Source organism: Miscanthus floridulus, chromosome 19 (genome assembly GCF_019320115.1).
Source record: "Miscanthus floridulus cultivar M001 chromosome 19, ASM1932011v1, whole genome shotgun sequence".
Taxonomy (NCBI): domain Eukaryota; kingdom Viridiplantae; phylum Streptophyta; class Magnoliopsida; order Poales; family Poaceae; genus Miscanthus; species Miscanthus floridulus.
This window is the reverse complement of record NC_089598.1, coordinates 112,443,995-112,471,255: the sequence shown is the minus strand read 5'-3', so window position 1 is coordinate 112,471,255 and position 27,261 is coordinate 112,443,995. Positions and strand designations below refer to the sequence as shown.

Here is a 27,261-nt window from a genome sequence, read left to right as displayed (position 1 = left end):
AGCACTTGTCAGGAGAAATAGAATGTAGCCTGCATATTGAATTATTGGGATGGCTTGTTCGGCTGGCTGTATAAGCCAGCTTATTTGCTGGCTTATAAGCCACGGTATAGTATTTTTCTCTCTCAAAAAACTAGCCATACAAACCAGCACAAGCGGCTTTTCGACCAGCCAAACACTCCAGAATATATCACTAAACACTGGGCCACAATCTATGCTCATGGCAGAGGAGCGAAATACATGTATGCTTCATGTTCTCATATTATAAACTGATCCTGGCCCTACATTCTCCTGTTCGGCTGTTCTTGTCTTGGCTTGTTTCAGCTTGTTTTACCTTATTTTCTCTCATAGAACACTATTGAATCATCCGGAACCAGCTGGTACATAGCTTTTGTGTACCAGCTGAACACCCTGTCCACATCGCTACCATGTGTTTAGTTCCCTGTCTTGTTTCTTTCACTGTAAAGAAAGAAAAAGAAATTGCGAGCACGATTTCGTCAGAATTTGAATTTGGGTGGCGTAGTGCGGCTCCCCTATCCGGGAACGGGTGATGGGGATTCCAAGGGCCCATGCGGCCATGAATCACGTATATCCCCTCACCGTGGACGGTTTGGTTTTATAAAAGGTGACCACTGGAAAAGGCGCTGCTCTCTCTGCGGCCACACGCGTTTGGATTTTGCTATTGCTCGCTTGATCCACATCCACTTCTGAAAAGGGTCACCATGTCTGCCTTTGTGGGGAAATACACAGGTTCTTGCTCGCACTGAATATACTTTTGTATGCCTTTTTAAAAGTCACACGTTGGTGACGCTTCAGTCTTAAAGATTATATTTTTGCATGTAAGAATCTGTTTGTGTAGCAGTTTGTGTCGTGCTGGTTCGCGCTGAGTTGTTTTTAACAAATTCTAGGCTGTTTCTAAGAAATTATACTGAAAATTCCTGTTGAAACAAGTCTTTATCTTTAGGTTGAAAAACGCAGTTTCGTCTGTCCATACAGCTGTTTGTACTACTATAAATGAAGGCGCATTTTGAATTGAAGTTCTGTATAAAAGAAACTAGGTCTTGGTTTCTGGACTGATAAGTTCGGCTGGTGCTGATTTGTTGTGAGAGAAAATCACTGTTGATTGACTGATAAGCCATGGCTGAAATCAAGCGAAAAGGCTGAATAGGCTGAACGTCGACTAATTGAAAAATTCTTTTTTCTTCTTCTAATGAGGTCTACTTATCAATTAGCCTCTATTAATTTTAATTAAATTATAATTAGTTCATGTTTAGGCTTTGCATCTCAAATAGGAACTAAAGTTTAGTTTAGTCTATCAAACACCCAGCAGGAGTTGCGGGCTCCACTGTGCCGGCATATAAACAGTTGTAAATAGTATTTGTGAATAGGAAGAAACAGTAGGTGTCGGTGTTTTCGGACCACCGACGAGTAAATTTGTATTTGCGCGTCTGGCTCAGAGGACACAAGGGTTTATACTGGTTCGGGCGGAACGTCCCTATGTCCAGTTTGCTGCTGCTTGTGTTACTGGCACTTGGTTTGCAATATGGGTTACAAGCAGGCGAGAGAGAGGGAGATGATCCCAAGTCTCTAGTGGAGGGAGTGAACGGGTGCTGAGAGCTCGATTGCTGCTCAACTGTGTGCTCGTGTCGTGCTCTCCGGTAGGGGCGCCCTGCTTCCCCTTTTATAGGCGAAGGGAAAGCGCGGGTTACAGAGGAGGAAAATGAGAAGAACGAGAGAGAAGAAGGCTTCCAGGATCGCCGGGTCATTCTTCTCCTTCATGTGGGTCCCGTCGATCCTGTAGATATCAACAGAGACGGCTCCATGTCGCGGCCCTGTTCGTTACTGGCGCCATACGCAAGCGTCATCTGTCGGTCATGGCATTCCACTCCGTCCTAGCGGACGTCGTGGTGAATTGACGTGCCTATCAGCGTCCGTACGAGGATTAGGCAGAACAGTACCGGCATGTCCGACACTGCTCTTGATGTGAATCGCTAGGTACGGCCCGTTATGGCCACGGGTTACATCGAGGCGTGCCAGCTTTTTCCCTAGTGTCAGAGTTTTAACCCAAGCCCATACGCTTGGACCTAAAGTGGTTGGCGGCGGTATGGGTCCCCGTTGAACGAGACGAAACCTACGTCCTTGGGGTTGGGCGAGACGGAGCACAAGCCCAAGAGGTTGGGCTAGACGGAGCCCACGGCCTTAAGGTCGGGCGAGACGGAGCCCACGCCCAAGGGGTCGGGCGAGACGGAGCCCGCGGCCTTGGGTCGGGCGAGACGAAGCCCGCTGCCTTAAGGTCGGGCGAGACAGAGCCCGCACCCGAGGGGTCGGGTGAGACCTTTTAATATATCTCGAGCCATCCGGGGAGTCAGCGTGGGCGCTAACTTCCTTGCTTTGGGTATCCCTAATAACGATACCCGACAGTAGCCCCCGAGCTTGCAGAGGAGTAGAATACTCCTTTGGAGGCTTTTCCGGACGGGAGGACTTTGAGGGCCTTGGCCTTCTTTTTGTAACCCGGACCATGTCCTAGTAGGACGACAATTCCCTTTAGCCGCGGTCGGTCTTGTTTGGGGGCATCCCTTTCCACCCCTCGCTCTAAGGGTTCCCTGAAGTGGCTGTGAACCTGTCGGTGGGCCAGCCTTCGAACTCCTAGGCCTAAATGGGCCGTAGGAGCGTTTTTAGCTCTGTATCCCTCCTTACCTACGACGGTTCATGGCCCATCGATCGGGCAAACCATCATCCGGCGTGTCCTTTGAGGGCGTGGCTAGAGATAGCGTGCGCACGATCTTCGGAGGGAGATGATGTGACGCGGCACAACGGGCACATGAATCTAGGCGGATGGTTCACCTTCTTGCCCCACTCCGTCCTATAAATAGCGGCCCCCCCCTTCATGTTTCTGCACACCAAAACCATAGCCTTACCTTCTCTGTTTCTCCAGCGCCGCCGTTTGGATCTGCCGTGCTTGCTAATCTACTGCTAGAGCCCTAGGTCTGTAGCTTTCGCTTCTCCGCCACCGCCTTTGTTTCTCCGTAGTCGCCTCCACCCTCCATGGATTTGTGGTACTGCTCCGATGTTACCCATGCGTGCATGGAGGGACTCGTCAAGTGTGGTCTTCTCCACGGGAGGACCAATGTGGTGGAGTGGCTCGTGCCCATCCATGAGGATGTGCCGGCACCTCCTGACAGCTACATCATCTCTTTCACGCCCTTCAACGAGCACGGACTCACGGTTCCTCCTCACCCGTTCTTCCGGGGTCTGCTGCACCACTATCAGACCAAGCTACAACACTTGAATCCCAATAGGATCTAGCACATCGCGGTCTGGGGATCGAGCCCTACTTCGAGCTGTGGAGATATTTCTTCTCCATCTCCTTGATTCAGAAGAAGGAGAGAGGACGGGAGAACCTGGTGCTGATAGGATGCATGGGCATCCACCTTCGGCGGCAGCGGGTGACCGAGTACATGCTCTGCTAGCTCTTCAGATCCAAGAAGGGGTGACACTCACATTGGTTCTACCTGAAGGATGAACCTACCACTCCCTTGCCTATCTTCTCTGGGCATCTAACTGAAGAGGTTCCACCGTCATGGCCGTGGGGGCCACCCATCAAGGAGAAGAAGAGGATGTGCGACCTCCTTGAGGCCATCGTGTTCCTAAAGACTCACGACCTCCGTGGGGCCAACATCGTTGGGGGTATCATGTGAGGAGGGTGGCGCCCCTTATGGCGCATGTCCTCCCACTGTATGGGATGACGCCCAACCCATAGCTCATTGGGATGACGCTCACCTAGGGGCTGCTTCATGACAGCGAGGTCACGCAGCACAACAAGGAGGCCACGGGGGAGGCCTACACCGTGTTCCCAATCCCAGGGCATCCTATGATGCGGCCGGACATGGGCTTCATCGAGCTATCGATGGAGTTAGTCTTCTGGGACTCTATCGCACCATTGCCAGAGCATGCGGCTGTGAGGACGACGAACCATGCCACAGATGAACAAAGGAAAAAAAGAAGGGCGATGAGGAGAAGAAATGGTAGTTGAAGCAGCGAGGGAAGCGGCGTCAAGGCTCATCGGAAGAAGGGGAGGAAAAAGAGGAGGATGGCTCAATGTTGCCCATTCCATGGATTGATCTGGCCGTCGGGGATGAGGACCTGCCTTCGCCGTAGGTGGGGCCCTTCCTGTGGCATGCCACGGGGCAGGAGGGAGAGGACGCGCTCCTAGAGCCGACGGAATCAAAATGCCTCGCCCCATCCAGACATTCGACGGTGGCCTCGGATCTGATAGAATCAGGCCGCCTCATCTCATCTAGGCCTTCAACGGCAGCCTCGGAGCCAGTGGAAATAGGTCGCCCCGCTCCATCTGAGCCCTCAGCGGTGCCTCTAGAGTCAGCGGGAGGTGGCCATTCTGACTCATCTGAGCCCTACGAGCCGAGGGAGGGCTCGAAGCGGCAAGCCGGCCCCAAAACTTCCTCACATGATGGCATCAGGGTGAGTTGAAAGTTTTTTCATCCTTTTATCTTAACAAATTTTTGCCACGAACTAACCGCCATGTCCCTTGCAGCGTCGAAGGACGTGGGACTCTCCTGTGGCTTGCTTAAAAAAAGATCCTCCTCTGGCAAATGCGCCATGAGCCGGCTGGCGCTGCGCTGGTGGTGAGCATGAGTGACGTCGGGGCAGCCACGACATCGATCGAGGAGGCGTAGCCGATGGCTGTGTCCATGGGAGAGCAGGCGGAGGAGGGCACGTCCGGGGCACTCATGGCAGGCGTGGCACGACTAGTCATGTCCTCGACATTGTAGGCGGAGGAGGCACGACCAAAACCACCGTCCGTGCAGGTGGCCGTGTCTATGGCGGGGCGGATAGAAGGGGCACACCCGAGGCATCCTTCGTGGATGTGGCGACAGGGCAGGCCTCCATGTCCATGTCACCCGCCCCTCTATTGCTAGAGGTGCCGCTCTAGAGGAGCCACCGCCGCAAGAGAGGTCGGCGCCACATGAGGTCGGTGTAGGGATGTCCTGGTCTCTGGTCCAGTGGCTGCCCTCGATGAAGCGGCAGAGGAGAGGGAATGGGGGAGCGTCCATTTGGAGGTTGGGCTTGCAGTTCTTGCCCTAACCACTATGCTGAGCTCGATGCGCGACATTGTTGCCCTGGTTGGCCAGGTATGATATGACCGTGCTTCTGACCCTCATGTTCTCTTTCCACACCTCTAAGTCTTATCTTCTTCGTAGATCCTTATGGCACACAGTTGGGAGAAGTCCTAATTCCTTGCTGAGGAGACATGGCAGAGTGAGGGGTTGGCCACATAGCTCGCTGCCGCCCATCAGGAGGTGGCTGAGCTTGCCCCTACCGCCTGGGAGGTGGCCAACCTCTAAGTCAGGGAGAAGGACGCTCGCGACGATGCCCGTGAGGCTGAGGAGAAGCTCGTGACCCTGATCGAGAGGGCACGCACGGACATCATGGAGACCGAGCGACTATGAAAGGAGCAGGACGATTAGCTTCGGGCCATAGAGGAGCTCTGCATGGGGATTGACCTAGCTCGCTAGGAGCGCACCAACACTCAGCAACGGATCGACCACCTTGAGGATGAGCTTTAGAGGGAGAGGGACCTAAAGGTTGCAGTCTAGGGCGTGTCTGCTGGGCTCACCGCGGAGGTCGGTCAGTGCCAAGAAGAGGTCTGGTTCCTGGAGGCCAAGGTGACCCGGTAGCGCGATGAGGTGCGCAAGCTTCGGGCAGACGTGGATGGTAAGTCCCCAGTTTTCCTTGTCTTTCTCCCTGGAATCCATTGTAAGCCTTCCAACACGGTCGATACAAGACTTGGGTAGGTCTCAATGACAAGCTTGGGGCGGAGGTGGTGAAGAGCCATGGCCCGGAGAAGGAGCTCAGCGAGGTGAAGGATGCCCTCCAGAAGGAGAGCGGTGGACAAAACAACCTATGCATCACCGTCCAGCTGGTCTACGATGAGCTCGAGCTGGCCCTAGAGTAGGACACAAGCTCACTCATGGTTCGCGCCACCTAGATCATAGACCGAGCATGTGATATGGCAAGGGGCGCGCTTCGCTTTGGCGTTCACCGATCATTTGCGATCGCCCGTTCTCATTATGATAACATCAATCTGACGACGATGAGCCAAGGCTTCACACCCGTCTATACTGACGCCAAGCTGGACAACATTGAGAAGGAGGTGGACCCCCTAGCGCATGACCTTTCTGCCAAGATAGAAGATGAAATCATCCCTCCGAGGGGTTTAGTTTAGTCAGATAGGTCAGGCGGCGCATTTGTAATAAGCGGACAAGCTTCATCCCTTTTGTTTGGTTTAAACAAGTTTGTTCTTTTCTCCCTTTTGATGTGTGAAAAAGGGTTAATGTGTTCTGACCCTTCCTATTGTTAAGACTGTAGAGCTCAAGGTGTGGACAAAAAACTCTAATCACGCTCGTAAGCAAGAGTGTCGTAGCCTCTGGGCCATAGGTTTCTTGCAGTCTGACCAGCTTTACTCAGCGTTCGTTTCCATAAACCTTGTCTCTAGGTTTTTAACATGAGAAAAGGGTTAGGAATGGTGACTATTTCAGAAAGGATATATATATATACCCTTATCAGCCCCCGAGTGAGGCCTAACCCCTTATTGTTGTCGGGGTCGGGTTTCACTAAAGATTGAGGAGACGTACCCCTCCCTAGGATCTGAGCCATCGTCCTACGACCACGCATTTAGTCTCTTTGCGAGTCCAACTTCCCTCGAGCCCCGCACATTGTAGGGGTCTAGTCAAGGGTCGGCTCGTCTTTATGATCGTCACCCCTCAAGCATTTTTTTGATAAAACGGAGGGGCTGAGCCGTGCCATGTTTTTCCTCATTGGATGAAACATGGTGCTCAGTGAGCTATCAATGGGCTAGTCTAAGTGGGGCCCCGACTTCCCATTCGCGGGGGTCCAGCATGGGTCAGCTGGTGACCGACTCTAGATACTTAGTGGCCAATCCATATAGTTCTCGGGTCTGTTCGATCGGTCTCAAGGGCTCGTTGCCTTTCTTCGAGGAAAAACCATGGACTGGGAACTGACCAAGACTCAAACATAGGCTGGGATGCCCACGACACTCGTGCACCCAGGTACTGGCTGCTAGTGGGCCCATCCTTTTCCACCCCTCACTCTAAGGGCTCCCCGGAGCGGCTGTGAACCCATCAGAGGGCTAGCCTTCGAACTCCTAGGCCTGCATGGGCCATAGGAGCGTTTTTAGCTCCGTATCCCACCTTACATGTGATGGTTCTCGCGCCTATCTATACCGACGCTGAGCTAGATGACATCGAGAAGGAGGTGGCCCCTCTGGCATAGGACTTACCTACCAAGATAGAGGATGAGATCATCCCCTAAGAAATTAGTTAGGTAGATAAGCCAGACGACGAACTTGAAATAAGTGGACAAGCTCTTAAATTTCGTTATGGCCAAACAAATCTTTAGCTCTTCTCCCCTTTTTGTATAAAAAGATTAATGTGTTCCGACCCTTTCCGTTGTTAAGGCTGTAAAGCTCGGGGTGCGGGCAAAAAAAATCTGATCATGCTAGTGAGTAAAAACACCGTAGCCACTGGGCCGTAGGTTTCTTACAGTCCGACCAGTTTTACTTAACACTCATTTTTGCAACCCTTACTTCTAGATGTTAATGTGAGAAAGGGTCGGGCACAACGAAACTTTGTTAGGTAGATATACTCTTTAATGTGTTCTGACTCTTTTCATAGTTCAGGCTAAAAAGCTTGGGGTGTGGGCAAAAAACTCTGATCACGCTGGTGAGCAAAAACGCCGTAGCTACTGGGGCGTAGGTTTCTTGCGGTCTGACCAGTTTTACTTAGCGTTTGTTTCCGCAACCCTTGCTTCTAGGTCTTAATGTGAGAAAGGGCCAGGCATAGAGAATGTCTACTGAATTGATATGCCCTTATCAGCCCCCGAGCGAAGCCTGACCCCTTGCCGTTGCTAGGGTCGAATGTCACTAAAGATCAAGGAGTTGATAGCAAAAAACCGATAAGAGAAAGCATGCGTAAATTAAGGGTAAAAGCGACGTAGCTGTTCGATATTCCAAGTGTTGACGAAGACTTCGCCGTCGATGGTCCTGAGCCCATTACCATTGCTGGAGTCAGGTGTCACTAAAAATTGTGGAGTTAATAGCAAAACCGATAAGAGAAAGCATGCATAAATTAAGGGTAAAAGCGACGTAGCCGTTCGATATTCCAGGTGTTGATGAAGATTTCGCCATCGATGTTCTTGAGCTTATAGGTGCCTGGTCAGAACACCTCCACGACGACGTATGGTCCCTCCCATGGTGGAGAGAGCTTGTGGTGGTTCTTGTTGCTCTGGACGAGGCGGAGCACTAGGTCCCTGACATTGAAGGCCTAACCCCGCACTCGACGGCTGTGGTACTGACACAGTGCTTGCTGGTACCTGGTCGAGCGAAGGAGGGCAGTATCATGCGCTTCATCTAGCTGGTTCGTGTCATCCTCGAGGGACACCTTGGCTCCCTGTTCATCGTACGCCCTAACCCTTGGTGCTCCATAATCGAGGTTGGTTGGGAGGATAGCTTTGGAACCATAAACCATGAAGAATGGCGTGCAACCAATGGCCTGGCTATGGGTCATCCTCAGGCTCTAGAGCACCACGAGAAGCTTCATGTCCCATCGTTTGCCAATCTTGTTCAACCAGTTGAAGATCCTAGGCTTGAGGCCTTGTAGGACCATGCCGTTCGCGTGCTCGACCTACCCATTCATGCGGGGTGCGCCATGGTGGCCCAATCGATGCGGATGTGGTATTCATCGCAGAATCGAAGGAACTTCTTCCCGGTGAACTATGTGCCATTGTCCGTGATAATGGAGTTTGAGATTCCAAAGCGATAGATGATGTCAAGGAAGAATAGCACGGCTTGCTCGGACTTGATCGCGGAGATCGGTCGAGCCTTTATCTGCTTTGTAAACTTGTCTACGGTGATAAGCAAGTGTGTATATCCCCCGGGCGCCCTCTTGAGGGGTCTAACCAGATCGAGCCCCTAGACCATGAACGATGACATGATGGGGATCATTTGGAGTGCTTGGGCCGGTAGGTGGGTCTGTCGTGCATAGTATTGACACCCTTCATAGATGCGCATAATCTGTTCAGCATCGACTACTATGGTTGGTGAGTAGAAGCCTTGTCGGAACACATTTCTGACCAGGGTCCTAGGCGCGGCATGGTGCCCATAGACCCTACCGTGGATATCACTCAACAACTGCTTTCCTTATTCGATGGGGATGCAGCACTGTAGGAGTTCGGTGTGGCTTCGCCTGTAGAGCTCGCCCTCAATAACAACAAATGACTTGGCACGACGTGCAAGCAGCCAAGCCTCCATTTTGTTCATTAGCAACGCCTCATGGAGAAGGTAGTCAAGGTAAGGCGTCCTCTAGTTGGCTAGAGGGTCAGGCTCTACCACTGGATCCTTGTTGATCTCCATGACTTTGGGGTCAGATGGAGACGCTGGCTGGTTAGCCCCCAAGCCCAGGGCAGGTGGCCCATCACTGGTTGTTCTGGCTCCTCGTAGTGGACCGAGGGCTTATACTGATCACTAGCGAAGACGCCCGTTGGCACCGGCTCTCGGTCGGACGCTGTTTTCACCAGCATGTCGGCCGCCTCAATGAGACGTCTCAGGATGTGATTGAGCTCGAGACTATCGAACTTGTCCTCTAGCTGATGGACTTCTCGGCAATATGCAGCCATCTTGGTATTATGGCAGCTTGATTCCTTCATGACTTTGGTCGATGACCAGCTGGGAGTCACCCAAATGTCAAGCCGTTGGATACCCAACTCGATGGTGATGCGTAGGCCGTTAATGAGTGCCTCATACTCGGCCACATTGTTGGAGGAGGGGAAGTGGATGCAAACCATATACCTCATGCGTACCCCAAGGGGCGAAATAAAGACTAGCCCCACGCCAGCGCCTTTCTTCATCAGCGATCCATTGAAGTACATCATCTAGTACTCTTGGTCGATGACTGCTGGCGACATTTGGATCTCGGTCCATTCTACAACAAAAATCAGCCATCACTTGGGACTTGATGGCTATCCGAGGGGCATATGAAATGCCTTGACCCATTAGCTCGAGTGCCCACTTCATGATTCTTCCTATAGCATTCCAGTTTTGGATGACCTCGTCGAGAGGGAAGGACGTTATGACCGTTACCAGATTCGACTTGAAGTAGTGATGCAACTTTCTCTTGGTGATAAGGACAACATACAAGAGTTTCTGGATTTGGGGGTAGCAAGTCTTGGAATCAGATAAGACCTCGCTAATGAAGTACATGGGACGCTGCACTTTGAGTGCGTGTCCCTCTTCTTCTCGCTATACCACTAGGGCGGCGCTGACCACTTGTGTGGTGGCCGCAATATAGAGCAGAAGCGGTTCCCCGTCGGTCAGGGGGACCAGGATTGGGGCCTTTGTTAGGAGTTGCTTGACCTTATCAAGTGCCTCCTGGGCCTCAGGCGTCCATTCGAAGCGGTTGGCCTTCTTCAGAAGTTGATAGAGGGGGAGACCTCATTCGTCGAGACGTAAGATAAAGCGGCTGAGCGTGTGTAGGGTCTAGATGGTGGACTAGATGAGGGGTGAATAGTCCTTTATTAAACTTAATTGTGCCGACTAACTGAAACAAATACGGAATTAAAACTATCACTCTAGCCAAGACTACACCCCTCTATCAAAGTTTACAAGCACCTTATAAAGATCCTAATTAGACAACAAAGCTATCGGGCTAGCTAGAGCTCACCTAACCAATTCTAGAAGCAAGGTCACGCAAACCTATGCCACTAGTACTTCAAGCAATGAGGGAGCTCCTACACATGCTAGTAAGCAAAAGCACAAAGCCACCTAAGCTCACTAGCAATGCTCAATAACAAGACAACCAATGCCAAATTAGCGAGCACAAATACTTAGCTATACAAACTACGCAATGTGACTAACAATGTTACACAAACTAAATTAGCCACGCACGGGAGCTACCTCTATGCTACACAAGTAAGAAGATAACTGTTGAGCTACACAAGCTAACTAATTACAAGAGCAACTACACAAGCACAATGTATATGAAAGTAATTATAAGCTTGTGTAAGGGGATTGCAAACCAACGAGAAGAATAATATTGACATGATGTTTTTTCTCCCGAGGTTCACATGCTTGCCAACACACTACATTCCCGTTGAGACAAGCTCCAAGGTTGCCACTAGTCCTCTTGCTAGTGGTGACCCACAAGTCACACTCTTCCACATGGAGTGCTTACCACAGCTCTAGCACTTCACCCGGTCAGACCACTTGTCGCCCTTCGCATCTCTTTCTACTAAAGTTGCTCTTCATGGCTCCCTCGGGGTGAGCATAATGCCTCTCACAAAGCTCTTCTCTGAAGCACCGCACAAGCTTCTTGCGGGCTTCGACGGAGACCACCACCAAGCCATCTAGGAGGTGGCAACCTCCAAGAGTAACAAGCACCACCGGCTTGCAAGACAACCACCTAGTGTCACTCAATGCAACCTCATGATGCAATTACACTAGAATCGCTCTCTTAAAGAATCGGATGATCACTATCAAGCATATGTGAGATGGAGGGCTCCTAAGCACTCTCAAGCATGGACACAAAGTCCCCCAAGGTGCTATGCATCATCCATGGCTAAGACACCCTTCTATTTATAACCCCTATGAAAATAGAGCTGTTGTACCCCTTCACTGGGCACTGCTCGGGGTGACCGGACGCAATAGTCAGCTCGACCGGACGCACCTGGTCCAGCGTTTGGTCAACGGATGCACACCACGCGTCGCCTCCATTCAACCTCAGTTGCTTGATTTCAACGGTCGGTAGCCATGCACCAACGGTCAAGTGATAACCGGATGCAGTACAGTGAGGATGACCGGATGCTGCTATGCCCGAGTTCGGTTGTTTCCAGAGAGCTCCCCGAGCCTCTATTTTGCGACCGAACACGTCCGGTCATAGGTGATCGAACACAGCCGAGTGTCAGGTCCTTACTGCCTCAGCTACCCACGCTACGTCACCATATGTCACACATGACCGGACGCAGGCCCTGGGCATCCGGTCACTTCTTCGCCTAGCGCTCAGTCGAAGATCGACGCCTGCTTGCTCTCTGCTGCCACTGACCGAACACGCCGGTCCTGCCGAGGCCAGCGTTCGGTCACTCACAGTGACACATTCTCACTTTCGTTTCTTCACTAAGTTGATCCTCATCAACTCTAACTTCTTCTCCCTTGCAAATATGCCAACACCACCAAGTGTACACCACCATGTGTATGTGTGTTAGCTTTTCACAAATATTTTCCAAAGGATTAGCCACTCAATCTTCCCCGCCACTCGATCCTAGCGATGATGTAAAGTTAGATTACTTGAGTGGCACTAGATGACCGATATGCAAACAAGTTTGCCCCTCTTGATAGTACGACCATCTATCCTAAACCTGGCCATCAACTGCTCTACACACCTATGACCGGTGAAATGAAATGTCCTAGGTTATACCTTTGCCTTGCGCATTTCATTCTATCTCCTCCATTGTTGATGCAACACATGCACCAACCAATCCCCAAATGATATGATCCACTTCATATCATCACATGACCCTATTGGTTCATCGATCTTGACTTCACTTGCTTTTTACCGTTGTCTTCGTCCATTGGCGCTAAGTCTTGCTCAAGCTTCACCGCCACACGATCCGTCGCTCCAAAGCCTCTGACTTGCCTTTCACTCTTACAACCGGTCCATCAAGCCAAGTCTTGTCTTAATCTTCTCCACCTTGATCATATGACTCAATGTCATGTCTCATGTGCAATGAGCTCCTTCATCATCATATGTGTGAGCTTTGCAACATCTCTGAGCCATTTTCACCTCAACGGCATATGTTGCTCACACACATGTACCTATAGACTAATCACCTATGTATCTCATATAAGCATAATTAGTCCACCTAGGTTGTCACTCAATTACTAAAACCACACAAGGACCTTTCAATCTCACCCTTTTTGGTAATTGATGACAACTCTACAAAGATATGGAAATTAAGCTCTTGTGGATTCATGTTGCTTGCCCAAGTAATTTTACCATGTGTAAATGATTTTGGACAAGTACCACAAACCCAAAATGGTAGTATTAGCCCCCCTTACATATGTGCTAGAGTGTTTGGTTTGAAGCTCGCACATATGCATAGATTGGAATTGTGGGAGAGTAATTACTACCAAATGATGCTAAGGTATATAGAATAAAATTTTAAAGTGTGATACCAATCGGAGTTGCACTTTTAACACCATCCTTAGCACCATGAGTAGCTAGACAACAAAAATACTAGAAACTCCATGAGATCAACATTATAAGCAAGGTTCTAGTATCACGTGTAGAAATACAAGTCTAGCTACTATCCTATGCATGCTTGTTATCAAATCATCATTCAAGTTCTACAACTAGCATACACCACACAAGCATGCATATCAAATTTAAGAAATTTATTCAATGCAAGCAAGCACATGACTATGCACATATCAAATGCAACCAATCAAAGTTCATGAGCTTGCTCCCCCTACTTGTGTGCTTCTCTTATCGAAGAATTTTGATCCATCTCTTTTCTTTAATGTTGCTCCCTCTTTGTCCATGTCCATGTCCAACCTCTATTTTTTTTGTCTCAATTTCTCCCAAAGCTTCCAAAGCTTTCATATCTTTGTACAATCTCTCCCTCTGTCATTAATTTCCATAAAATGTGTGCTTCTCATTGATGCAAAGGTTTGCATTTGGGGTAGATGGTTGAGGCTTGAATCTTGCATTTTTTATGGACATCACTTGATTGTTGGAATGACACCACTTGTATAGCTTCTTGAGATACCACACATAGGATCTTTGACCTTGATACCAATTTGTAGGACACCTTCCCCTATGTGATAGCATGGGTCATCCATTTGATACACTTGAGCTTTTGTAGGTGAGGGATGCATTCTTCATTTGATGATCACTTAAAGTTGAGGATCACTTATGGAACCATCATCTTGCATGATTGATACCATGTGTAGATGTGATACCACTTGAAAAAAAATTCTAGTATGGAACGACTTGTTGGATTTATCAGTAAAACCATTTCTTGAACCTTTGCTATCTTCATGAGTACTACTTATAGGATATCACTTGTGAGTTGATCTAGACATCACTTGTGAATTCTTGATGAAATACTTGAGTCTAGATGCCACTTGAAACAAACAAACTAGATACTCATTTGCATTGTTGTCTTGTGCTGTACTCTTATCACTATCATGAGCTTCTAATTTTGAATTGACTAAATTGATGTCTAAGCTTTCAAGTCCGGTTTGAACCAATGACAAGCTTCTTCACACCTCTTATAAGGGTTATCTTGTCAATATTGTACTTGCCACCTGTTATCAATCCAAATTAAATCAAGTACTTAGGTTCATTAGCTCATGAATAAACTCATATACTACCACTAGATCAATTAAACATTCACACAATAGTGGTAGGCTATGAATTAAAGCATTTCATTTGTTATGCATGATCCTATGAAGCATGTACTATATGCACTAATCGCATACTAGTAAGGGATGAAATAATCATGCACAATACAATAATACATTTGCTATATTGGAGTAGAGGATAGTCACATAGATTCCAATTCATTACTCCAATAGCAATGTGAAGTCCAATTATAAGCTTGGCGAAGACCAATAGATACCATTTTGAATTTAATTCTTCACTCATATGAAATGAATACCACTTATGATTAAGTGCACTATCTTGTTGTGGTTAGCTTGCTTCATCTTTTGATCAATGCTTGCATGAGAGAACTATTTGGAATACCACTTGAATTGCCATAACTAGCTCTCTTTTGGGTGTTGCTTGCTTTCTTTGATCAACCCTTTTGATTTCTTCAACTAAGCATCTCAAATGTCCCTCGGATCACCACTTTCATGTTAGCCTTCCAAGTACCACACTTGGTTTACCTACATGTAGGTAGCAAGCCCCTACACTTAGGGAGAAGTGATCTCTCTCCAAAGAGCCATCCTTGATACTCACTTAAAATAACTTGATTGATTAATCCAAGTGATGGACTTAACTTGATGAGTAACCTTGATTTCTTTCCTTAAGTCATTTTCTTTCTACTTGTTTAAGTCCTTTTGTTTCTACCAAATGATCTCCAATCATCACTTAGAACTTAAACTTCATCTTCATCTTGAGCTTAGTCTTGATCTTCAATTTGAGTACCAAATATATGCCAAGTACACTTCCATAATCAAATGACCTTGTACTCTTTTCTTATCATGCTTATAGATCATCTCAAAACCAAACTTAGGTGTCTTAATTACTTATAAACATATTTCCATCTTGAGGACCTTTCAATCAAAGTGACTCTAAATAAATTCAATAATTGTCACTTTTCTAGCAGATTTTGTACTCTTAAAAAAATGCATATCTCCCAAAGTATAAATCCAAATACCACAAAATTTGGTGAAGATGTGCTTCACTAAGTTATCTAGCAGATGTAAAAAATTTGAGCTTTATTTGACTTCTAGATTGCTAACATATTTTAATTCTTCCACCACTGTTATATGCTAAAAACTGCTGCACTATAGCTAACATGATCCACTCCAAAACTGAAGAATCTCTTATCCAATTCTTATGAAATTTGTACATCATCTTATACCATAAGTATAGAGCATGTACACTAATTTTTATGCCAATCCAATAAGTTTTGATCACTCAAACATGGCTAAGATCACAGCTAGCTCAGATTTTTAATATAGGACAGATTTCAATCACTTGAGCTATACTTCATCAAATGTGAATCAAACTTGAAATCAACTTGAATACTTTCACAAGACATAAATCCATTCAATTCACTTATTAAATATCATTTTATGAACATATCCAACACAAATCAATCCAAACTTGATTACTAAGCTATTTATCCATTCAAACATCTCATAGCAAGTAACATTGCATATTTATCCAATTCAATCAACTCATATGCATCCAAATGAAATAATCAACAAGAGGTATACCTTGGTTAGCTCATGATCATTCAACTAGCAAGCTTCACCTTAAATATTTTTGTAAGCCATCAAATAATCTAATAAATCACCACAACTTGAATATGACACTTGTATGTTGATAGCACATTTGGACTTCACTCAATTATCATGTCATTAGGTTTGGATGTGCAATAGGCTTCATATCTTGACTCAACATATGATGATCAAAATAAAATCAATTGAATCAAGTCTCCAATGCCGATGGTACCTACAATCAATCATCCACTTTTTGATGGTACCCAAACTAATTTGGGTCCTCTCAAGTTAGGAGCAACATACTTAGGCATAGCCTTAGTATGAGTAGCGGGATGTTTTGCAATTGCAACCAATGAGGTGCAATTGCCATCCTTTCTAAGCATATTATTATCAACAATTGAAATAAGCTTAGAATTGTTACCTAGGGGACATGAATGTGCCATGTGTCCCCTTTCCTAGCATGAGTAGCAAATTCTCTTTGATTGAGCCTTCTCTTCCTTACTCATGTGTTGCTTCTCATTGCCTTGTGCCTCTTCAATTTTGCTTGAATCTTCTTCTCAAGCTTGGTAGGACATCTCAAGGCAAAGTGTCCCATATCTTCACATATATAACACTTGATGTGAGTCAAAACTCTCTTCTCTTGATCTTTGCTCATCATCTTGGCATCTTGAATAATCATTGGATGTCTTGCTCTTTCACCCCTTCTTGTTTTCGTCTTCTTCTTCATCAAGTCACCACCATCTTTATGGTTGATCTTGATTTGAACTTGGGGTGTCTTTTCTTGCTCAACTTGTGGCTTTAGTTGAGGCTTTACTTGTTGCTTCACCAATTGCTTGGTTGGGCACATGGAGGTAAGATGACTCCAAGTGCGGCACTTGAAGCACTTGACATGCTTTAGCCTCTCTTCTTCCTTTATCTTCTTGAGCTTCTCAATGTTAGGGCAACCATTTGCAAGGTGTCTCGCTTCATGACACCGGTAGCACATGGAATAAGAGAGCTTTCTTTGTTGTAACTTCTTCATCTTTCTTTCTCTCTTTCTTTTGTCCTTTGTTATCTTCTTCTTGAAGCCAAGGCCACACTTATCACCATAGTTTCTTTGAGTCTTTAACATGTGCTCAAAGGTGACTTTTGAGTTATAGCACCTCTCTAACTTGTTGCTCAAATTCTTCACTTCATTTTTGAGCTCATTGTTCTCCTTCAAAAGGTTAGCCTCACAAGACATAGAAGTAAAACAAGCATCTATATATGAAGAACATAGCATTTCTAATAAATTATCACAAGAGGTGGATACATGCTTCTTGCCTACATCACAAGGGTTAGCAACAATATGTGATTGATCAATTGACCCATGTGATGAGCTTACACTAGTTTTAGTTTTTTCATTGGAAAGCTCCTTAGTGAGAAAAGCATGGTCTTGTACCAAGTTATCATGAGCAACACTTAGTTCCTCATGAGCCAATTTTAGCTCCTCATGTGAACAAGTAGTAACATAAAGTAGATGCTTTTGTTGTTCACATGTGTTCTTTAGAAAAGAGTTTTCATTTTTCAATTTCTCGATTTTAGCTTTCTCATTTTCTAAAGACATGGTTATGCTAGCAAGTCACTAACAAGCTCATCATATGAATCAACATGATCAACCACATTAGCATTTGATACCTTGGTGTCACCTTGTGACATGAAGCAATGTGGTGATATAGGAGAGCTTGTAGTAGCAATGTCATCTGGACATGATCCATCATCATAACCATCAAGTGTGCATGCGGTAGCATCATCATTTGCAGCACTTGTGGCATCATCAATCTTGTCAAGTGAACTTGTAGTGGATCGATCATCATCATCACTTGATCGTGAGGTGGAGCAATCTTCCACAATCACCAAGTTGTGGTCATGCTCAACATCCTCATGTGCCACTTTCTTGGGCTCATCCTCCTTGAACTTGCCATCATCCCATGTGGAGGAATCACCGAAGGTGCGCTTGATGGACTCCGATGTCTCACGAGTGGTTCCCGTGTAGTTTACTTGTTTCATCAAATCAAAACTCAATGCATCCATTAGAAAACAACAAGCATGTGCATCAAGTTCATAGAGAACTCTTTGAGCTTTGGTGAGATTTCTATGATCCAAGACATGAGTGAGACCACTAGTGATAATCCACCAAAACTTAGGTCCTTTTGCATGAAAATGATCAAGCATGTGATTTTTCCATTGTGCAAAGTTTGTGCCATCAAAAATTTGTCTCACAAACATCTAGCCCACTAGACGCCATCCTCTCGGGTCGGTGAAGACCACAAATGAGAGACCTAACTTTGATACCACTTGTAGGGTCTAGATGGCAGACTAGAGGAGGGTGAATAGTCTTTTCTTAAACTTAATCGTGCCGGCTAACCGAAATAAATATAAAATTAAAACTATCGGTCTAGCCAAGACTACACCCCTCTATCAAAGTTCACAAGCACCTTATAAAGATCCTAATTAGACAACAAAGGTGCCGGGCTAGCTAGAGCTCACCTAACCAATTCTAGAAGCAAGGTCACACAAATCTATACCACTAGTACTTCAAGCAACGAGGGAGCTCCTACACATGCTAGTAAGCAAAAGCACAAAGCCACCTAAGCTCACTAGCAATGCTCAATAATAAGGCAACCAATGCCAAATTAGAGAGCGCAAATACTTCGCTATACAAACTAAGCAATATGACTAACAAAGTTACACAAACCAAATTAGCCATGCACGGGAGCTACTTCTATGCTACACAATCAAGAAGGTAACTAGTGAGCTACACAAGCTAGCTAATCACAAAAGCAACTACACAAGCACAATGTTATGAAAGTAATTATAAGTTCATGTATGGGGATTGCAAACCAACGGAAAGAATAAAGTTGACACAATGATTTTTCTTCCGAGGTTCACGTGCTTGCCAACACGCTAATCCCCGTTGAGACAAGCTCCAAGGTTGCCGCCGGTCCTCTTGCTAGTGGTGACCTGCAAGTCACACTCTCCCACGTGGAGTGCTTACCTCAAGCTCTAGCACTTAACCCAGTGGGACCACTTGTCACCCTTTGCATCTCGCTCTACTAGAGTTGCTCTTCGTGACTCCCGTGGGGCGAGCATAATGCCCCTCACAAAGCTCTTCTCCGGAGCACCGCACAAGCTTCTTGCGGGCTTCGATGGAGACCACCACCAAGCTATCTAGGAGGTGGCAACCTCCAAGAGTAGCAAGCACCATTGGCTTGCAAGATGACCACCTAGTGCCACCTGATGCAACCTCATGATGCAATCGCACTAGAATCGCTCTCTCACACAATCGGATGATCACTATCAAGCATATATGAGATGGAGGGCTCCTAAGCACTCTCAAGCATGAACACAAAGTCCCCCAAGGTGCTCTGCATCAGCCATGGACTAGACCCCCTTTTATTTATAGCCCACATAAAAATAGAGCCGTTGTACCCCTTCACTGGGCACTGCTCGGGGTGACCGGACGCGACGGTTAGATCGACCGGACACACCCGGTCCAGTGTCTAGTCAATGGATACACACCACGTGTCGCCTCCATTCAACCTCAGTCACTTGATTTCAATGGTCGATAGCCACGCGCCAACAGTCAAGTGATGATCAGACGCAGTACAGTGATGATGACCGGACGCTGCTATGCCTGAGTCCTGTCATTTCCAGAGAGCTCCCTGAGCCTCTATTTTGTGATCGAACACGTCTGGTCACAGGTGACCAGATGTAGCCGAGCATCAAGTCCTCACTGCCTTAGCTGCCCATGCTACGTCATCATACGTCACACGTGATTGGACGCAGGCCCTGGGCATCCAGTCACTTCTTCGCCCAGCATCCGATCGAAGATCAACGCCTATGTGCTCTCTGCTGCCACTGACCGGAAGCACCAATCCTACCGAGGCCAGCATCCGGTCACTCATAGTGACACCTTCTTGCCTCTGTTTCTTCACCAAGTTGATCCTCATCAACTCCAACTTCTTCTCCTTTGCAAATGTGCCAACACTACCAAGTGTACACCATCATGTGTATGTGTGTTAGCTTTTCACAAACATTTTCCAAAGGATTAGCCACTCAACCTGCCACGCCACTCGATCCTAGCCATGATGCAAAGTTAGATCACTCGAGTGGTAGTAGATGACCGATATGCAAACAAGTTTGTCCCTCTTGATAGTACAACCATCTATCCTAAATCTAGTCATCAACTTCTCTACACACCTATATCCGGTGAAATGAAATGCCCTAGGTTATACCTTTGCCTTGCGCATTCCATTCCATCTCCTCCATTGTTGATGCAACACATGCACCAACCAATCACCAAATGATATGATCCACTTCATATCATCATGTGACCGTATTGGTTCATCGATCTTGACTTCACTTGCTTTTCATCGTTGCCTTTGTCCATCGGTGCCAAGTCTTGCTCAAGCTTCACCGCCACGAGGTCCGTCGCTCCAAAGCCTTCGACTTGCCCTTCACTCTTGCAACTGGTCCATCAAGCCAAGTCTTGTCTTGATCTTCTCCACCTTGATCACATGACTCAATGTCATGTCTCATGTGCAATGAGCTCCTTCATCATCACATGTGTGAGCTTTGCAACATCTTCAAGCCATTTCCACATCCATGCCACATGTTGCTCACACACAAGTACCTATGAACTAATCACCTGTGTATCTCACATAAACATAATTAGTCTACCTAGGTTGTCACCCAATTACTAAAACCACACAAGGACCTTTTAGCATGGCGAGGCACCTTGTAACTCACTGTACCCCCTTTATGTTCTTAATTGGGCTCATCCTCATGATGGTCGAGATCTTCTCTGGGTTGGCTTTGATGCCGCGCTCGGAGATGATAAAACCCAGCAGCATACCCCTCGGAACCCCAAAAACACACTTCTCGGGGTTGAGTTTGATGTCGTATGCTTGGAGATTCATGAAGGTCTACTCTAGGTCAGCTATGACCTAGTTAGCCCGTTTGGACTTGACCACGATGTCATCTACGTAGGCCTCAACGGTTTGCCCGATGAGGTCACCAAAACACTTGAGCATACAACACTGATATGTAACCCCTGCATTTTTTAGACCGAACCACATTGTGATGTAGCAGAATGATCCAAACGGGGTGATGAAAGACGTCGCGAGCTAGTTGGACTCTTTCATCATGATTTGACGGTACCCAGAGTACACATCAAGGAAGCAAAGGGTTCGCACCCTGAGGTCGAGTCGACTACTTGGTCTATGCGTGGCAAAGGAAATGGATCCTTTGGACACGCTTTCTTGAGACCCGTGTAGTTAACACACATTCTCCATTTCCCACTCTTTTTGTACAAGAATGGATTGGCTAACCACTCGGGATGGTATACTTCCTTGATGAACCCGACCACCAAAATCTTTGTAATCTCCTCACCGATGGCCCTACATTTTTTCTCATCGAAGTGACGTAGGCGCTGCTTCACTAGCTTAGATCTTGGCCTGATCTTCAAGGCATGCTCTGTGACTTCTCTCGGAATGCTTGGCAAGTTCGGGGGTTTCCACGCAAAGATGTCTCTATTGGCATGGAGGAAGTCGACGAGTGTGCTTTCCTATTTGGAGGAAAGCGTGGCGCCAATGTGTACCACTTTGCCCTCGGAGCCACTATAGTCTATGAGGACCTCCTTGGTGCCCTCAGCAGGCTCGAAAGACCCAACCGACCGCTTGGGGTCGGGCGCTTCTTCGATGACCTCCTCCCTGATGGCCGCAAGCTCTTTGGAGGTGACAATTGCCATGGCATGTTCGCAGCACATGACCTCCCACTCGTAGGCGCGCTGGAAGGAGGTGCTGATGGTGATGACCCCACATGGACCTGACATCTTCAACTTTAGATAGTTGTAGTTGGGGATGGCCATGAACTTCACGTAGCATGGATGTCCCAGGATGGCGTGGTAGGTCCCATGGAACCCGACCACCTCGAAGGTAAGGGTCTCTGTCCTATAATTGGTCGGATTCCTAAAGGTGATGGGCAGATTGATTTGCCCAAGTGGCATGACCTGCTTTCCAGGTATGATGCCATGGAAAGGTGCCTCGGTTGGCCAAATGCACGATTGGTCGATGCCCATGGCGTTGAGCGTTTCAACATACATGATGTTGAGGCCGCTACCTCCATCCATCAACACCTTGGTGAGCCGCTTCATGCTGATGATCAGGTCAACCACGAGCAGGTATCTTCCTGGTTGCAGGACGCTTTCTGGGTGGTTAGTCTAATCAAAGGTTGTGGCAGACTCCGACCATCGGAGGAAGGATGGCGCGGTTAGCTCGGCTATATAGACCTCACGGTGTGCCAGCTTCTAGCGACGCTTGGAGTCGTAGGCCACCGACCCTTCAAAGATCATGAGGCAGCCATCCAGCGTCGAAAATCCACCGTCCTTCCCCTCGGAGTTGTCTATGGCTGGCATGGGCTCCTTCCTATGCATCCCCTTGTTGGAGTCACCAGACAAGAACCGCTTCATGAGGACGCAATCCTTATATAGGTGCTTGATAGGGAAAGCATGGTTTGAGCATGGCCCTTTGAGCAGCTTCTCAAAGTGGTCTAGGGTACCCTTAGTGGGCTTTTGACCCCCCTTGCGATTGGTAGTGGCCACGAGCGAGCCCTTGTGCTGTTGCTTGTTCTTCTTCTTGTTGGGGCAGTTGGAGGCGCCTTTGCCGGCGTCCTCGTCCTACTTGGCCTTACCTTTGGGGCGGTCAAAAATTGCCCCAACCGCCTTCTCGCCTGAGGTGTGGCTAGTGGTGATGTCGAGGAGCTCCTTGGTGGTTTGCGGGCCCTTACATCCTAACTTGTGAACCAGGGACTCGCAGGTGGTCCTAGACAGGAAAGCTCCTATGACGTCGGCGTCGGTGACATTGGGCAGCTCGTTGCACTACCGGGAGAAGCGCCGGATATACCCACAAAGAGTTTCTCTAGACTTCTATAGGTAGTTTTTGAGATCCCATGGGTTCCTAGGACACACGTATGTGCTCTAGAAGTTTCCCCACAAAGATTTCTTTTATGTCCGCCCAACTTTGGATTTGGTTGGGCGAAAGGTGTTCTGACCACATTCATGCCGAATCGGCCAGTAACAATGGAAGGTTGAGGATAACAAAATTGCCACTATCCACTCCACTGGCTTAGCAAGCAAACCGATAATCCTTGAGCCACAATCCAGGGTTTGTTTCCTCGGAGTGTTTCAAGATGTTGGTCAGTGGTCGATACCGCGGTGGGAAGATGGCGTTGAGGATGTGTCGACCAAAGGCCTGAGGTCCTGGCAAGTCAGGGCTCAGGCTTTGGTCCTCACTGCTGTTGTAGCATCCACCACGACGAGGGTGGTAGCCATGGCTAGCCTCCTCCCTCTCATTGCCATGGGCACGTCTGTGGGCATCCATGGTGTCACGTGTGTCATGGTGGAGGTCGAGACGCTCATGCACCGAGACCTCAGCACGTGGCCTACCGCCTCGCTGTGCCTGGTGGACTGACATGTCCTTGTCAGGTCGCTCTAAGGGCGTGTGCTGGCTAGCGTCGAGCTCGCATCATCGGGACAGTGTGCTCTCGACGTGCTGTGCCGCCGCACGCTTGAGTAGCATGCGAATCTCAGGTGTTGTGGGCTCTAGAAGCCTCCAGAGTAAGGCCGCTACGACAGCGATGTTTTGGCTTACCCGGGTGAAGTGTGGAAGGGCTTGATCATCCTCGTTGATCCTCTGGTTCATGTCATCGGCCACGGCATGCGCACACCCACCATCTCCGTTGCGTTCGATCTCTCGCTCGAGCTTCGCGTGTTCCTGCTCGAGCTGGAGTCATGCTTCTTCGAGCTCTTGGTGCCATGCCCTCAGTTGCTCTACCCGTAGGTGAGGTGGGGCCCCAGCATCCCCCTTGACCTTGTCATCGAGGTCGTCTGTTAGGGTAGCCCCTCCCTCATGGATGCTTTTGACGTATCCCTCGGGAGTACCTGCCATGAAACATTCTCGCGAGGGGTGATGACTCCCCCTGCTGGAGTCAGAGTTGGAGGGCGACTCCGATTCTCCCACAAGGAGGTCATGGAAAGATTCCGTGATGTATTCAGTCATTCCCACAAACTCGTTGTTCATAGGGGATGGGGGCGTGCACTGCGCCACAAGGTGGCCAATGGTCTCTACGGCGTTGCACAGACTGAACAAGAGCACTGTCGGGGCGCTCTAGATGAGGCATTCTGAGGAGAGCGGCTCTCCTCCGGCAAACTACGTGATGACGTTTGCGACGACAAGGTGAGGCGACGTAGGTCCTCCTAGGACGGTCGGGGTCCTAGGAAGGCACTAAGCTGGCGCTTTAGCCTCCCGTAATCGAAGTCGAGGAGCTGGTCCCGGGGGCACGGGCTTCCGGTGCGTGTAGCTAGAGCTCCTCAAGCGCCTCGGCGAGCGCATCGAGGCCGGCAGAGTGGAGAGGCTTGACAACGGCGGAAACCTGCGCCAACTCTCCCTCCATCGTAACGATGAAGTCCAGGTTCCTGAAGCACACGTGCGCGCCCGGGACCTAGCTGACACTATGACTAGCCATCCGAGGCCTGATTTGGACGTCGAGACGCGCAAAAAGCCTCTACCTGACGCGTTAACTGTCGGTGTTTTCGGACCCCTTTTATAGGCGAAGGGAAAGCGTGGGTTACAGAGAAGGAAAGTGAGAAGAATGAGAGATTGAAGAAGGCTTCCAGGATCACCGTGTCCTCCTTCATGTGGGTCCCATCGATCCTGTAGATGTCAACAGAGACGGCTCCTTGTCGTGGCCCTGTTCATCACTGACGCCATATACAGGCGTCATCTGCCGGTCATGGCGTTCCACTCCGTCCCGACGGACGTCACAGTGAACTGATGCGCCTATCAGCGTCTGTACGAGGATTAGACAGAACAGTACCAGCATGCCCGACACTGCTCTTAATGTGAATCGCCAGGTATGGCCCGTCATGGCCACGTGTTACATCGAGGCGTGCCTGCTTTTTTTCTAGTGTCAAAGTTTTGACCCAAGCCCATACGCTTGGACCTAAAGTGATTGGCGGCGGTATGGGTCTCCGTCGGACAAGACGTAACCCGCGTCCTTGGGGTCCGGCGAGGCGGAACCCGCGACCTTGGGCAAGACGGAACCCGCGGCCTTGGGGTCGGACGAGACAGAGCACGAGCCCAAGAGGTCGGACGAGACGGAGCCCGTGGCCTTAAGGTCGGGCGAGACGGAGCCCGCACCGAGGGGTTGGGCGAGACGGAGCCCGCACCCAAGGGGTCGGGCGAGACCTTTTAATACGTCTCGAGCCATCCGGGGGAGTCAGCGTAGGTGCTAACTTCCTTGCTTTAAGGCCCAGTTTAGTTACCGAAATTTTTGGCAAAATGACATTGTAGCATTTTCGTTGTTATTTGACAATTAATGTCCAATCATAGTCTAATTAGGCTTAAAAGATTCGTCTCGTGGATTTCGTCTAAACTGTGTAATTAATTTTATTTTTTATTTATATTTAATGCTTCATGCATACGTCCAAAGATTCGATGTGACGAAGAATCTTGAAAAATTTGATGTTTTGAGGGGAACTAAACAGGCCCTAAGTATTCCTAATAACGAGTGTTGCCCTAGCTTTCAGATGGAAACAACAGGAAGAAACAGTAAGAAGCAGAGTTGAACAGTAGAAACAGTAGGAAACAAATGGCGTGTGCAGTGCCGAACAGTGGATGAACAGCGTCAGATGGCCTCGCTGTCCTCGGATTTTAAGTTATTATTAGTAATATAATATGGCGAAATGGTGCTTTTGTAGTTATAAATAGATGCAGTATATAGATGCACCGTTCAATCGCTTGAATTGTACATACAGTATATAATTCGCGCGCGCGCGCAGATGAGCTGATCAAGACCGCCAAGTACCTCGCAACGCCGGGCAAGGGCATCCTGGCCTCCGACGAGTCGACGGGCACCATCGGCAAGCGCTTGTCCAGCATCAACCTCGAGAACGTGGAGTCGAACCGGCAGGCGCTCCGCGAGCTGCTCTTCACGGCGCCCGGCGTGTTCGACTATCTCTCCGGGGTCATCCTCTTCGAGGAGACGCTGTACCAGACGACCTCCGACGGGACGCCGTTCATGGACGTGATCCGCGCCGGCGGCGCCGTCCCGGGGATCAAGGTCGACAAGGGCACCGTCGAGATCGCGGGCACCAACGGCGAGACCACCGCGCAGGGCCTCGACTCCCTGGGCGCGCGCTGCGCCAAGTACTACGAGGCCGGCGCGCGCTTCGCCAAGTGGCGCGCCGTGCTCAAGGTCGGCCCCGCGGAGCCCTCCGAGCTCGCCGTCAGGCAGAACGCCGAGGGCCTCGCGCGGTACGCGCTCATCTGCCAGGAGTTCGGGCTCGTGCCCATCGTCGAGCCCGAGATCCTCACCGACGGCGGCCACGACATCAAGACCTGCGCCGCCGTCACGGAGCGCATCCTCGCCGCCGTCTACAAGTCGCTCAACGACCACAAGGTCCTCCTCGAGGGCACGCTCCTCAAGACCAACATGGTCACCCCCGGCTCCGATAGCCCCAAGGCATGTCGCCATGATCGTCATTCTTGCAGTCTTTTACTACCAGCCCATGCCCGATCATCCTATCATTCATGGATGCATATATCTTCAGGTTGGCGCGGAGGTGATAGCGGAGTACACGGTGGCGGCGCTGCGGCGCACCGTGCCGCCGGCGGTGCCCGGGGTCGTGTTCCTGTCGGGCGGGCAGAGCGAGGAGGAGGCGACGCAGAACCTGGACGCGATGAACAAGCTGGAGGTGCTCAAGCCCTGGACGCTGTCCTTCTCCTTCGGCCGCGCGCTGCAGCAGAGCACCCTCAAGAAGTGGCTCGGCAAGAAGGAGAACGTCGCCGCCGCGCAGGCCACCTTCCTCGTCCGTTGCAAGGCCAACTCCGAGGCCGGGCTGGGCAAGCACACCGGCTCCGGCGCCGGGGACGCCGCCGCCTCTGAGAGTTTGTACGTCAAGGGGTACAAGTACTAAGGCGCCACTGCCTCACCAGTGGAATCCACCAATCCTTGTGTCCCACATGGTAGCGCTAAATTATCTCTGTCCTACATGTGTGTTTGTGTACTAAAAATTCTCTTCCCTTCATCCGGCTCCTATTTGAGCCAAAAAAACACGTTGATCTATTTGCAGCTCCCAATGTACAGTACTAATACCGGAAGATAAGTGCAATATATGGATGTGACCAGACCATCTTACTGAA

The 27,261-nt window shown here is 48.8% G+C and overlaps 1 protein-coding gene across 2 annotated transcripts; it reads left to right on the top strand.

Moving 5' to 3' along the window:
- Window positions 1–588: 588 nt before the first annotated feature.
- LOC136525249 (fructose-bisphosphate aldolase 5, cytosolic-like) lies at window positions 589–27,261 on the top strand. Of its 2 annotated transcripts, none has more exons than XM_066518253.1 (3): window positions 589–747; window positions 25,899–26,581; window positions 26,670–27,261. In XM_066518253.1, the coding sequence occupies exons 1-3, from the start codon at window positions 720–722 to the stop codon at window positions 27,033–27,035; spliced, it is 1,077 nt and encodes a 358-aa protein (XP_066374350.1). In that variant the 5' UTR covers window positions 589–719; the 3' UTR covers window positions 27,036–27,261. The 2 variants fall into 2 exon arrangements, with proteins under 2 accessions (XP_066374350.1, XP_066374348.1); XM_066518251.1 differs by having other exon boundaries at window positions 705–747; window positions 25,875–26,581.

What these genes read in the sequence shown, in the direction of transcription:
- LOC136525249 (XM_066518251.1), top strand. Translation starts at nt 720, where the DNA reads ATGTCTGCCTTTGTGGGGAAATACACAG. An exon ending in CTTTGTGGGGAAATACACAG is followed by an intron (nt 748 to 25,874) that starts GTTCTTGCTCGC and finishes TTGTACATACAG; the next exon opens with TATATAATTCGCGCGCGCGC. An exon ending in CCGGCTCCGATAGCCCCAAG is followed by an intron (nt 26,582 to 26,669) that starts GCATGTCGCCAT and finishes ATATATCTTCAG; the next exon opens with GTTGGCGCGGAGGTGATAGC.